At 38.1% G+C, this 15059-nt stretch overlaps 1 protein-coding gene across 1 annotated transcript; it reads left to right on the top strand.

Moving 5' to 3' along the window:
• Positions 1-278: 278 nt before the first annotated feature.
• On the top strand, positions 279-3821 carry LOC116288021 (beta-1,3-galactosyltransferase 6-like). Its single transcript, XM_031694738.2, has 2 exons — positions 279-518; positions 3063-3821. Exons 1-2 carry the CDS (start codon positions 279-281, stop codon positions 3819-3821), a joined length of 999 nt encoding a protein of 332 aa, XP_031550598.2.
• Positions 3822-15059: the final 11238 nt, after the last annotated feature.

The following is a 15059-nucleotide window of genomic DNA, read 5'->3' as shown; positions in this document are numbered from 1 at the left end:
ATACCATCATCGGCTAACAGGGAACTCTGTGATACATGCTGAGAGCGCCTGGAACTTTTACATGTAAGTCTGTTATGAATATTCATCATGTGTTTCTACGAGGTCTTTTTATGAATTCACACTAGTTCATCAAGCGCCTCTTCCAACACGGGAAAGTTATGTGTCCCGACCGCTTGTTTCACCGATATTCGGCATTCAAGATGAGCAAACAAAAAATGATCATAGTTTTCACCTTACTGATGTGTCTTCCTTTCTTATATTTGCTCAAGTCGGAATCTATGACTTTTTCCAGTAAATTATCCAAGATTTTTTTGAAATCATTCGTTTTCGATGATGATAGTTCTTCACAAGACGACAACGATTCCAACTCGAGCAAGGTTTTAAAAACCTCTAGTTCCCCTGAAGGGAATAAAACTGGCCTCAGACTAGTGGTTATCATTTCTACGGCTCCTCATAGAAGAGCAAGAAGAGATGTAATTCGAAAAACCTACTGGAGATATTGCTACAACAACAGCCAGGTACGTAACTCACCCGGCCATCCATGATGGGCAACAACAACTATCGGAACCCAACTTTCTTACATTCAATCTTACAGGCTTTATTAAGTAATATTGATTTTAATTTTATTTATAAACATTATGTTAGGGACTAATCATTATTAAGTGGAAAAGAGAACGCTGTGTTTCGGGTGAGGACTAAGATTTTCTGACTTCCCATTTGGCGGCGGGAGAGTCACATATAATTTTAGCTCATACTCCTACGCCTAGTCGTGCAAATTTGGAACCGGCTCCGTGTAAACAGAACAAACCATTTTTATACAATGAATAGACGGTTCCGTGTAAACGGTATCTACATGTGAAATTAGTTGAATGGATACAATTTCGTACGGTACCGTGTAATCGCATCCTAACATAACATATTTTAACATAACATAGCTCTTCCGTAAGGTTCTCTACATACGCACTACCATTACTTAACTCACATGTTGATTTTTACGGCGGGAGGAAACTCAACTTACACATATGATCCAGTCTGAGCCGAGGCTCGAACCTGGACGACAGCAGCAGTGAGAGGCGAGCAGTAAACCACTACGACACCCATGCCACCCAATCCTGTCACTGTTTATCGCGTCTTATCGAGAGAGCATGGTCTAAATGCTGATCTAAAATTCCACAAGCATTCTAATTATCACCGTTTAATATCTAGGCAGTTCATCATTTTAATCACCACCATCATCATCTTCGCAGTTGATCATCGCTGTAAATCAACAACATTCTCATTCATCCATCAACCCAACTTTTTTTTCATATAAGGCTTAATAATATATTTTTAAAATTATATATATATATAATAACGTATGTTGTTCTGGAGCAGCTTTGGAATACCCAGCCATGCACTTAATTCGTTTTAGTATAAATCAAGTCTTTTGAAAACGACGACAGAAGAACAATAGGGGATTATGTGTGCAAGTCATTTGACCGGGTATTCTGAAGTTAATTATGTACTATATCAATCTAAAGATATCATTTGGCTGGGTATTCTGAAGTTGCACTATGTATCATTCTAAGAGCTACTTTTAAAACAGATATGCCACGCGGAAAACTCAGTATTCAACATAAGCCATACACCAAATCGTTGAAATACGGCGACCACCAGTTACTCTAAATATTGCCAGTTACTCTAAATATTTACATAAAATGAATGCTTTGCAAAATAGTGCTTTTAAGTTTGGTTACATTAAGAATACAGTTCCAGTAAAAGACATTATAGTACACTCAACAAAATTACTCCACTCTGATTGGTCGAGAGGAGTACCGAATTAAGTCGCTATGGCAACACGGCCAAAACAATGTCAAAACATTATTTTCTATCATTTTGTACTTAAAAAACATATAAATAAAATTTTAAAGCCGTAAGAACTAATCTTTTTTATGCATTTCAGTTGCACGATGGACTGAAAATCGGCCGCCAAATAGACAAAGATGAACGGCGTCGCTTCGCATTTTTTACGAAAATTTTGTTGAGTGAACTATAAACAAAAAATCGCACGATCTTCTCGTACAATTTGGAATTAATAGACAAGATTATCAACCTCATCACCCCCTATTCCATCTGCTTCTTGACCCATGAAAACCAGGATCTTATAAGGGATATAGTACTGTCTAATTCTCCCATCCGTAAAAACCGAGCGTTTTAAGAAAGTTCTTTTTTAAATGGGTGCCTTTTTTAATTCATATTTAGATAAATTGGATAATTTTAATTTTAGCTTTATGATTAACAGTGATAATTGTAATGTAATTAAGCATAATTTTTACACGTATAATAGGCCTATCCCGAATTCGCTTGACTGGTCATGAAACAATGGTTTCAAGTCGAGGTTGAACTTGATGAATAAAAGAATCAAGTCCAGTCTCGACTTCAAATTTACCATTGTTTCGTGGTCAGTCAAGCGCGAATTCGGGATAGGTCTATTCAGTTCATAAGTAGTCAATTTGTAATTAAGGTTACTGGAGACCTTGAAGGGTATGTTTCGTTTAAGATTCTCTCTACGCAACACGTTCAGCAAGACCCTATAAAACTATGTATCGTTTTAAAGGTCAGATGATAAAGATTTCGAAAATAATATTATTTGAAAGCAATTTCCTTCTTGAAACAATACCGGAGCCTTAAAAAAAAGGGGGCAAAATCCGTAGAGCCAAAAGAAATTCACTCTGTGAATTAGCGCATGCGAATATAACTTTTAATAAGGAAAAACCTCTGAACTGAGCCTGCAGAGATTGCCCAAGATGGCGGAATATTTTCTGTCTCACAGCCCTTGTTTACTAAATCTTAAATGAATATCAATATACCGATACTTTTTGACCGACATATTTACTTCATAGTGTTCAAATTGTTTAACGGTTGCGTATGAGAAGAGACATGAATATGGATACAACTCAAACTAAGAATCTTATTCTCAAGGGAATGGCACGTGGTCTGGAATGGGGAAACATTACGCCCGAGTCGAGGAGGTCTATCGCTATATTACTAAAACAATAATTTGTTTTTCGATTTTTTCACAGATTAAATGTTATTTTTTTACCGATGGAAATGTAAACAGTAATATATCCAGAGAACTACAAGAAGAGAATCAAAAGTACAGAGACATGATACTTCAGCCATTGGCTGGAGGAAAAGAATTCGGACTTCGTTTTCTCTATCAAATACAATGGGCTGCTTCTCACCACGACTTTGAGTACTTCCTTCGTGCAGATGATGACTACTTCATCTGTTTAAGCAGGTTATTCTATGAATTAGAACATCGACCGAGAAAAAATCTTGCTTGGGGATTTTTTTATTGCTTTAAAGATCTCGTGTGGATGGATGAAGCTTGGATGGTTTTCAGCAAAGACATGATTCACCGATTTTTAAGCCAAAACGAGACAACAATATTGTGCCATCCTCATGCAGATCAACAAATAGCTATATGGATGAATGATATCCCATCCAGGCGGTACTTTTACGATGCCAGACTGCATCACTTTCCACGAGCCTCGCAAACCAACATGTTTGACAACGTGAGCTACAACATTTGTGATAAATTTATGGGCATCCATGGAGCTTTCGGAAAGAAGATGCTCGAGTTGGACAAAATAAGCAACGATGGAAGAAAGGATGACATACCAGAAATAAAAAAGTTTGAATCTCTTTGTGACTACAAGGGATTTAAGTGGGCTGAAATGAATGCTGCTTATAGGTTTGAACCAAAACCTTGTATTGAAAAGCCTAACTGGTCTCAGGGACATCATGCTTGGAGAGGAGCTGAAGAAGGACAGTGGTGATACAGACGTTGTTGGCTTGATATATAATAATCAGAACTATTCATTCACACATACGCCACCAAGCATACAAGAACTGAAATCAATTCAATGATGAATGGATCGGAATAGATGAAGAATAGTAATCTATACTCAGTGGAATACTCAGTGGTCTTCCTTCCACTCGTATGGGCTAAGTTATCGGCATTGTGCCTCTGCGATTGAGGAAAGGATACTACACCCATAGACAAAAGCCCAACACTTAAAATCCATAACCTCAAAACTCCATCCCTTAAACTCCGTCCCTTAAGCTGACCGATTCCACGAAAACATCAGAAATGTGATCATCGTTTTCAGCCAGCCCTTGAGCCCGAAATGGTTTCCCGTTCGACTGCACCCAAGGGATGAACCCATCGGATTCTCGCCGGGGAGATGAAAGCCTTGCACGATTAGCGGGAGCATGCTAAAAATGAAACAAAACGAGCGATACTTAAGGGAGACGCAATGAGGGAGAGGCCCAAGGGTTGACAGACTTATGCGCCCGTACGAAGACCGACAGGGAATAAGGCTCCCAGTCTTATCAGTGTCAAACCGTGGAGCCGTGGGGTACGGGTTTTTTAATTTTTATCGCGCATAACCATAACCCAGTCGGGTGTGATTTAATGTAGGTATCTAGCTGATAAATAAGATCAATTATATCACGACAAACCAAAAACTGATCCTGAAAAGATTTAACGAAGCCATCATAAAAACGTGATAGCAGGCGTAAACTGCAGGCGTAAAACACAAAAGCTATGAATAATGCCAAAACCCAACATATCATAACAAACAACTGGCCATGAAAAGATTTTTAAGGAAGCCAGCATAACAAAGTGCACGTGAAAGAACAACAAACTCATAGCAAAAACTGCATGCGTAAAAACACAAAAGTCATGAATAAAGCTGAGCCAAACATCTCATGACAAACAAAAACTGGCTCTAAATAGATTTTGTAACGTAGCCAGCATAACAAAGTGCACGTGAAATCACACCAAACGCATAGCAAAAGACTGCATACGTAAAAACACAAAAGTCATGAATAAAGGTAAGCCAAACATCTCATGACAAACAAAAATATTTAACAAAATTAAACCACGAAGCGCAGAATTGATGGGTTGCAAGCATTCCCAAGAGAGCCAAAAGACAAAGACATGGCGGCCATTGTGGTGCCGTTAACAATGGATGCTAAATGGATGAGAAATCTTTTGTTAAATGGCACCAACATGGCCGCGATGACGTAACGTGCAATCGAAAAATACAAAACTGGCCAAAAAGCAAGCATTAGCAAAAAGCAATGAATAACGCTGAGCCAAATAGTTCATGTCCAAACACAACTGGCAAATGAATATTTTAAAACGAATGGCCAGAAGTGACCGAGTGGCAACAAAATATAGCATAAGGTTATGACCAACAACTGACTAGCAAACATTACCATTAGGACTACAAAACGTACAACTACCAAGGGAAATTTACTGCCACCGTAAGGAAAGTTGAACTAAAGCTTGATAAAACAGCTAATCCTGCCACAAACATTATAGCGAAACTCGGCAAGTATCGAAAAAACCCGACAAATTAATTAAAACAAAAATATTACCACAATAAGTTCTCCTTCTATTGGTGATGGGGGTCTTGGTCTGCGTTTTCCTGGTTTTGCTGGGCAACTATTGGATTTACTGGGAGTACGGGAATTTGTCCTTCTAAATTGTGCTTAGCCAAGGTTAAAATCGAGCTACCGAAGAGGAACATACGTAGCAACTGGGTACAGAACGTGGTTTCTCACTGTTTATATACTCGTGTGGCGGAAGACCGCTGAGTATAGTAGAAAGAAGAGAAGGAAAAAAGAAGGAAAGAGTAAATGGATGGATGGATGGATGGATGGATAGATCTTTATTGATAACCAACGTCACAGAAGGTTTCTCCTAACAAAAGTATAAAACTAATATAACTATTAAAAAAATAATAAATGTATAAAATACATAGACTTATATGAATATATTAAGAAAGCGACTAAGACGGAAATCTATCTATCTATAAAAAGACTACTATTCATAACACTCTCATTCATGCTCAGCTGAAATATGGTTGACCAGCGGACCGAAGGCATAATCCAATCAGAATTCGAGTTTTGAATCGGTCATTATTTTGAACCCTGCGTTTTCGTTTTCTCAGAAATAATGATTAGATTTAGATATTCGAATAGTGAAACCATTAAAGGAATCTAGGAGGGTAAGCTTGAGCCGTTTTGACTGTAAACACTTCAATCAGAATTCGAGTTTTGAATCGGTCATTATTTTGAACCCTGCGTTTTCGTTTTCTCAGAAATAATGATTAGATTTAGATATTCGAATAGTGAAACCATTAATGGAATCTAGGAGGGTAAGCTTGAGCCGTTTTGACTGTAAACACTTTACTAAATGGCATAAAAGATGGTATGATTTTAGAATTTTTAATTTTGGTCGCAGAATGAAGGTAAAACATGTTCATGCTAACCTCTTCTCCACTCGGCCAAGATCTAGTCCGACTCTGAAGTATGAGAAAGATGGGCGGCCATATTGGATTTTAGAGAAAAGCCGTCAGACTCTCTATATTGTTCTTGCGACAATTTCGCAGAGTAAAAAGTTTGAATTTAGTTTCTAAATTGTTAATAAGCTATTGTGAACAATCATGCTGCAGTGGTATCGATGAAATACCACTTTTTACCGCCGGCCAGAACCATTTCTCCCCACTTAACTAATATTTATTATATGAAGTAAATAATAAGACCCGAACATTACTGATTTTAAAAAATCGGACCAGTGTCGAAATGGTCGAAATGGTATTTTAGTTATTCTTAGCATCGCCAACTATTCCGGTCATGCGCCCGCGTACAAATGCAGCGGTGTCGCTTGAAAGTGTTAAGCGAGTTAAGTCAGATTTTACAAAGAAATGTATAGAGAGTCAAGATAGTTTTCGATTTATAAATTTCTGTGTAAACAGTTTTCCACTTGCCGGGGTAGAAGAACAATATATAACATTAAAGCATTTGATTTTTACCAAACATACTTTAATTTGTTTGGAATAACCTTTTCGTCTCGATAGTTATATTTTAACAGCCTTCTTGCCATATGTGCTTTGTTAAATTGCAAGAAAAACACAAAAGGTCAAATATTATAAACAACATTTCTCAAAATCAGAGCTAGTTACCTCATTTGCCGGGGTAGATTCTTAAAATACACACATTCTAAATTACTGATGTCGAATCTGTGGTCGATTGAACGAATTTATACTTTTCGTTTTTTACTTTCAAAAAGCTCCGATTTGAGACGAATATTTGTGAGATCCTTTCTTCAAGAATAGGCACTTTGTGAAGAAAAAACCTTGAAAATTATTCGCAAAATACGGCATGTTTGGTACCAAAATAAAGCTTGAATCCTCAGTTCTCGTTTGCCATCATTTGTAATAGGATACCTATTAAAGCACAGGAATACCGTAGCAAAAAGTTTTGTTTCTCTAAGTCCGGGCCTGAGAGAGCTTGGGCTTCCTTTGGTTTATATTTTATACGAATATCCGCTGACTTGGCGAGCGGCGCATGGCCGGAATAGTTGACGATGCTTTTGATCTAGTACTTCTCAGTACAAAATGAAGCCGACGGGACGTACCAGAGGTTCTTTTTCTGTTCCTATACTTATTTTAACCTTTAAAAAAAGCAAGGGGAACAAACAAAAAACATTTTCTTTCAATCTTTCTAAGGTCCTAAGAGAGAATTTCTCATTGGATAGTGATCAAGACTAAAAAAGAAAGAAACAAGAAAAAAAGAAAACGTCTGCATTAAGTGACATGGCCGCCACGTCCTCATCGGTTCTGGGATGTTTTCAGTCTAGGAATGATCACAAATCACACAAATGAAAATTTTCCTCTGCCATTAAAGCACTTTATTTTATTATTGATGGCAGTAAATTTGCTTCTGATAGTATTCATCAAACTCGATCTACAAGAAATATTTCATACGCACGTACGAACACGCACACCCGTGTAGAATAACGAGTTCCACTGTTGAGAAGGTACTGTCTTATTAATCGAACGCATTTCCTAAAGCGTTCTTGAAACTCAGTTTAATACAACTGATCAGTCGCTAGAATAAATCATTAAGACATTAATCCACTTCCGATATTAATAATATAAAAATTGCCAATCTGGAACTATTTTTTACGTATTTAAAAATCGATCGTACGGTCTAAAGTGCCTGTTTGATGTACTGCTATTCACCCAGCTCATTCAATTTAACACACACACACACACACACACACACACACACACACACACACACACACACACACACACACACATACACACATACACACATACACACATACACACACACACACACATACACACACACACACACACACACATACACACACACACACACACACACACACACACACATACATACATACATACATACATACTTTATTCGTCCTCTTTAAGGCTTTTCAGAATAAAGGGCCTAATTAATTACAATTAAAATAATACTATATATAATTATATAAGAAGCAAAAAGAAAAAGGATAAATTAAAAACATGCATACACTGTGCGATTTCTACTCATGTCGTTTTGTCGAGGAAATGGAAATTATAAGCATTACATAAAGCAAAACAGAATGCAACGTAGTTCATAAAGTCCCGCTATAAAATCTATATATTCTAGGTTAATTAATATATATAATATAGAGCGAAGGCATTTAACCCGTGAAATAAGAAATACAAGTCAACGTGTAATAGTCAAAAAGACACAAAAGAAAACAATGGAATTAGGGTCTACTAAAGGAGGGTATTAGTCTAATATCTATTTCACGGGTTTAATGACTTCACTCTAATCTATTACTATTGTTATAATCTATAACAGTTAGTTTAGAACCCTAAGATTTCCAAGCGTAGTTTAATCGTCTAACAATCTTTTACAAAAATTGGGGTTTTTTGTTCTTAGCTTGTGATTCTACTTCGTAAAATCGTATAAAGTATAGTTTGATCCACTTGAAATATATCAAGGAAAAAATCTACCAAGCGTTTTAACTATATCTTTTACAAAACAGTGTTTTTTTGCTCTAAGCTTGTGATTCTATACTAGCTCAGTAAAATCGTATAAAGTACTTTGATCTATTAGGCTTCTATTTGAAATATATTAAGGAAAAAATTCTACTCCTATTTTACCATCATTATCATCATGGTGGTGGGTATGACCTAACTCTTCCTCGGACTTCCTGAGAAGGTTATCATTCTTCATTTGTTGACGTTTGCGTAGTAGTGGAGGATGTGGTATAAAGGGCCCGTGTGAACGATTATTTCTGGCGATGTTTGGGGAACAAGGCAGGCTACGAACCATTCTGGTTTGACGCTGATCTTCACTAGGAGGTCTAGGTGATGTTGGGAAGCTACCGCGTCTTGAATTTTCCTGTAATTGTTGTGTGTGTTGCGATTGGGGATCCTGACAGCAAGGTGCCACGTTTGAATTGCACAGCAAGCCAAGATGGTTGAAAGTTCTAGGAACTTCCCTTGGAGAGTAGGGGGATGAAGGGACACTGTACGAGCTATAGGGAGATAAATACTGGCTTTGTGGTAGACCTTTTGCACCATTTGAATATTGTTCGTGAACTTGAGAGAAGTAGCAACAGCACCCAGGATAATTACATTCACTGTACATCGCAAAAGGAGAAAGCTGAGATCTCGACTCTGGTCTAAGACTCTGATCGTAGCCCGGTGACGAGCAACAGGAACAACCAGACGAACTAGTTGTACTCTGAGGCGTAAGCGGAGAACGTAACCACTTTTCAGGCCTCGAACTTGAGTCGTACGGCGGGGACGAACAACAAGAGCATCCGGAACTACTACTTGTGCTATGCGGAGTAAGAGGAGAATGTTGTAGGGATCTTCCGAGCCTTGGCTGACTTGGACTGAAAGGTGGAGTTATGGGAACTGAGTTCCCATAAAGGGAGGCGTTTGTTTTAGGACTTAACTGGAGTCGCAAAGATGGACGACTGTTGCGTTGGTAAATACGCTCTTCGATGGTCATTTTCTTCATGCCATTCTTTTCCTCCTTGTTGGAATCGTCATTGCCTTTGAAGATTCTGCTGTTCCTGTCTTCGAAGTATTCGCACAACTCTGTCATAGATAGTGGAGTGCTATCTCTTCTAGCCATCCTTGTTATCTTCGTAGACGTCAGCAATCTAGTGGACAAAAGCTTCGTAGTGGAAGTTTATATATTGTTGAAGTGAAATCCTTCAAGAATCGAGTCCAACAGCGCAATGTCCATGTACGTTACTCTGACGTATTCGTCTGTACCCGCCCATTACGTTCATAAATGCATTCAATTCTGTTTCCATCGCAACTAAGTCCAAACAAATCCCCAACACAAAGTAGAGGGAAGCTATTCGACAGGGGCTCGTAAAGTAACTGAAAATTGATTTACAAATAAGTACATATCGAAGGTGAGAAAATCGTGAACCAAATCTGCCTAATTAAGTAAGTAATTACGATAAATTAGTCTGTTGATTGGCAGATCAGATTCGTCTTGTTACGCCCAAGATATGACGTCATAGGGCTTTAATTAGTTCAATTGCAATCACGGTAATATCCTTTATTTATTCTGGTTTTTCTTATTTTAGTTTTCAGGTAGGAAACGAGATAAAACTAATAAATTAGTGGTCATAACCAATTCTCGGTTCTACGTGTCTAACAGTTTTCGTCCATAATTAAAATGACATTGTGGGAGGAAAACCAGAAAACCCCGGAGAAGAAGTCTCGGAGTACCGAAAATGAACGAACCAACAACCCTAGATAGCTACTCTCATATTATTATAGCGTGTCCGAGAATCAAATACTAGGTCCTACGATGATGATGATGATGTTTATGATTTATATAGCGCCCTTTTCTATATGGATATAATCAAAGGCGCTTTATATGGAGTTGTGAATGACAGATTGCTTTTTGTGCAATTTACAAGCATGAGATATGGTTAGTATGAAGTGTAAGCACTGAGGGTGGTCACTGCCAGGCTTTCTTTTTACGTCCTCAGTGGTTCTTTTATGTCTCCCATTTACTGTAGGTTAGGAAGGGTTAGGAGACAGGGCCTACGGTTTTTTAAAGTCCTTGAAGTCCGAGAAGACTTGAAGGTCTAACCATTTGCAGATATAAATGCAAAGGCAGCACCTTCCCCTCAGTTATTTTAAGACCTTGAGGCTTGAATCAGGACCTCCCGCACAACAGACTGACGCTCTTACCAACTGAGCTAACCGGGTGCATGGCGGATATGAATATTAGGATTACCAAATTTGATTTGATTGTTATATGCTAGAGTTCATACCATATACCCGTGAACTGAATTTTGAAAGAAATTGCAAATTGAAATTGTGAAGGGCGAGTGGGTGAGTGGACGAAAGAACCCAAGGATTCGTTTAGAAAACAGGTAAAAAAATATCTATTGAATGCATACATAAAGCATTTTTAATGAAAGTACACTAGAAAGTGACAAAGAGAAAAATACATACAATGATTTAAAAAAGAAGATAAAGTCATTCCGTAAAAAAACAGCCTTCTATATACATAAATAATAATAATGATAGACAAAGTTTTGCCATTTCAGACCGTGTCATTCCGTAGAAAATACGTTTCTTTGTTTGAGTTGTATTCATATTAATGTGTCTTCTCATGAGCAACCAAAAAATAACACTTTTCGTAATGACACTAAGAAGAGATAATTAGCTAAAAACTAGTGTGAGCTGCGTCGGTGTTTCTAATGAAACAGTAATCATGAAAGAGTAAATTATACACCGTGAAAAGATGAAAAAACTTACTGACGTTTCGGACGCTAGTCCTTCGTCGGAGTAAAAGAGGACACTAGGTCTGTGAAATGGGAAAACACTATACTTAAGCTAAATTGGTCTATTAAACTCATCACTCGTAGATAAGCTTGGTGTTAGGTGCATTAATAACAACGTATACACATATGTAGAAACACAAAACCGCTTTCTGGCAAAATAAGTCTTTTTCCCAGGAGCCTACGATTCTACTGGTCAGCAATTAAGGCTTGTCGTCTCTGCTGACCATGAGAAACGTAGGCAGTTCAAGATTATACTGCAGTGAGCATGCAAAAATGTGTGCGCACTAAAGTATCGACACCCAACTCAATATGGACGTTAGCAAGGAACTTGTACGAACTTGGTGATTAATACTCGGCGCATGTTCACAGCAAAAAAGGAAAAACCAACAACACAACAAAAACGAAAGAAACGAAACGAAACAAAATAAAACAAAAACAACTGGCTGCAGGTCTTTCGAGCAAGAAGATAATCTTCCGTGGCCTAGTATATGTTCGGGTGTTTACCAATAGTTCGGACAACACTTAGCTGTACGGAACGATACATCATATTTGAAAAATCTAACCAACATCTAGTTTTTCGTCGTTGCGTATTGAGTTGGTTGCAGAAAAAGTTAGTGTGTGAGGTTTGGCAAGCCCAATTTTTGCGATACCAGAAATCTGATTGTTTGATGGTCGAGTCCATAAAGATATCTTACATACGTCTCTCTATCAATTCACATGGCAGTGTGAGGGTATTCGACCGATTGTCCAGTGTTTTCATCAAATACATAAAAATTCTCCAACTGACAACAACTACAACAATCACAGCAAACAGGCACACTATTGATTGAGGCGCAGGACACTGTATTCCTGTGATATACTTGAGTCCTTGTCTGGACAGAGGTAGCTCTTTCAATACAACAATTTGCAGTACTCGGTGTTGTTTGTATAGGAGGAAGTCTTCGGGGCCACCTTTTCTTTGCTTGTGAGTAGACGGGATTTGAAGTTCTCTCTTGCTCTTGGGGATGACGTACTTGTGTTGGTTTGCGAGTCTTGTTTCTTGTCCCTTGTGCCGGGTAAGAGCGTTTGGTCGTCTCCAGCGTGTTGTTAAACTGTGTAGGGTTTGGACTAGTGGCCGATATGACACCCTGGTTTGCTGTGGGTTGTTGAGAGGACCTGGCTCCATGGAAAATTTGACGATTTCTTTCTTCAAAATACTTGGCCAGCTCCAACATGGAAAGCGATGTAGTTCTATGCTGATGTTTGGTTGATCGAGAATTCATCATCAGTTAACGACAAGAGGATTGTCAATTGTTAGCAGAGTTGTTTCACGGTAATGCACTTCATTCACGTAAGAAATCAATTTTGTATCCAATTAACTTCTAAAGTTACCAGTCAATTCTAGTTAGTTCGTTAAAAAATAATTAGCAAATAATCAGGCTCATCCAAATATCCATTACAGAGGGTCTAATTGCGTGTTGCGAGAAGTTCGCGACAACAATTGGTGCGTCAAACTTCACGTTTGCCACAACCTTCCTACAAAATACACGAAGTATTTTCAGAAGAGGTGGCCAGAAGATACAGACACGCAAGTCCTAACTGTCGTATATATACATGTTAGATTGTTTTTTACTGATACGAAACAAAATGATTTTTTTCATTAATTCTTCAAACCTAAGGTGGTATTCCCTTTTAAGAAAATCAGTGAAAATATTTGATTCAAACCGACATGTCAAGATGGGATAGCGGTCGCTAGGGACTCACAATTCAATTGGGCGTTTCGTTGTCATACTTTCGTGTAACTGAGACGCTGACGTATCTTTCGAATAATTCTTTCGAATAAGCCATTTGAACCATATATGGAGAGTTGGCATTGAGACAGAGCGTGCCTCAAACCATTGAAGTATCTCATGTTGTAAAAACAGGTTTCTGGTACTGGGCTGCCTGCGGGGATTTACACGCAAAAAGTAATAACCTAATTAAGTTTTCATAATCAAATAGTGGAATAGAAGATATTCGTACTGGAAATACCGCCGAACGAGACGAATTAATGATATTTTTTCCCTTCAATTCTTCAACACTTGTGGGTGGTGGTATTTAATTTTCTTTTAAAAACACATCTTTTTTAAAAAACCGAGTTGGTTATATATATAAATCGGCGAAAATTTTTGATTATTTTATTAACATTTTGGGATCCCCGTCACTGGGGACTCGCAATTGGGCGTTTCGTTGTCTTTCGAATAGAAATCGCTTAAGCCAATCCTTAGCCATTTGAACCATATATGGAAAGTTGGCATTGAGACAAAGCGAGTTTCAAACCAGTGTTGATACGCCTCAAAGGGTTAAGATTGGCGTAGGCAAAAGTAAGTCGGTCACGACTTGAAAATAAAGAAGTATTTCACGACGTAAAAACAGGTCTGCAGGTGGACTGCATGCCTATGGGTAACTCACTATGTCTTAACACGCAAAAACGATTTCCCTAGTTATGTTAGCACAACTAATCAAATAGTTAAATAACAGATATGAGAGTCACAACTATTGAGAGTTAAAAATATTGTGAAAAACCAGCAAGAAAATCGGCCCGTAACGGCGAACGCGACTCAAAAAAAAAATTTCGAATTCACCGTTAAAAGCATAAATGTTTGAGCTACTACATGTTCTAAATTAAAACATATTCGAGTGTTTTTGACGTGATACGAGCGAGTTAAAAATATGGTAGAAGGCGAAGAAAAGGATTTCTTTCTCTACTGACTCCATCCCAAAGAGAGTACTGGACTGCCTGTGGTTACTCTAACTCGTTTGATCTGATTCCCCCTCACCTAGGTGGAAAGGTAGCCTCTCCCTTCGGAGAATTCAAGACACCGAGGCACCATTAAACAAAAAAGTAAACCAAGGACAATATATTACTATTTTCTCACGGGCCATGCAAGATCACTTTTATCTTCTATTTTAGTAGTCTCCTTCGCAGCCGTCATTTGTTTCGGTCCCAGATCCTCGCGGAGGGCCCGTGAGGAACTGGGACTAAAACCAATGACGGCTGCGGAGAAGACTACTATTTCACTTAGAGGTTATTAAGTGAAACCACTCTACAGTCTCTCCGTGGAAAAAAATATTTAAGGGCAATATTTACCAAGCCCCGATAATCACTTAGCCTGAATTATTGTTTTAGCATAATTTTAGACTTGAATATCAGAGAAAAGTCGAAATTCAGGATTAAAAAACGTTTTAGTATAACTTTCGATCCGGTAATCTTTGGAAAACCTTATAATCACTGCTCCAGCAATGATTATCGTCTCAGAATAACCAATCGCTCGACCGAACACAGCGCGCGAAACTCTATATTTCAAGTCTAAGATTATAATAATATTAAATTAAAGTGCTACTACGA

Source organism: Actinia tenebrosa, unplaced genomic scaffold (genome assembly GCF_029948245.1).
Source record: "Actinia tenebrosa isolate PJP-AT-01 unplaced genomic scaffold, QUT_ActTen_1.0 PGA_scaffold4__44_contigs__length_22323623, whole genome shotgun sequence".
In the NCBI taxonomy this organism is placed as follows: Eukaryota; Metazoa; Cnidaria; class Anthozoa; order Actiniaria; family Actiniidae; genus Actinia; species Actinia tenebrosa.
The sequence above is the reverse complement of the archived record's forward strand: the minus strand, read 5'-3'. Positions and strand labels throughout refer to the sequence as shown.

Coding starts and splice junctions, on each gene's coding strand:
- LOC116288021 (XM_031694738.2), top strand. CDS start 279: ATGACTTTTTCCAGTAAATTATCCAAGATTTTTTTGAAATCATTCGTT. Junction 519..3,062: donor ATTGCTACAACAACAGCCAG/GTACGTAACTCA, acceptor ATTTTTTCACAG/ATTAAATGTTATTTTTTTAC.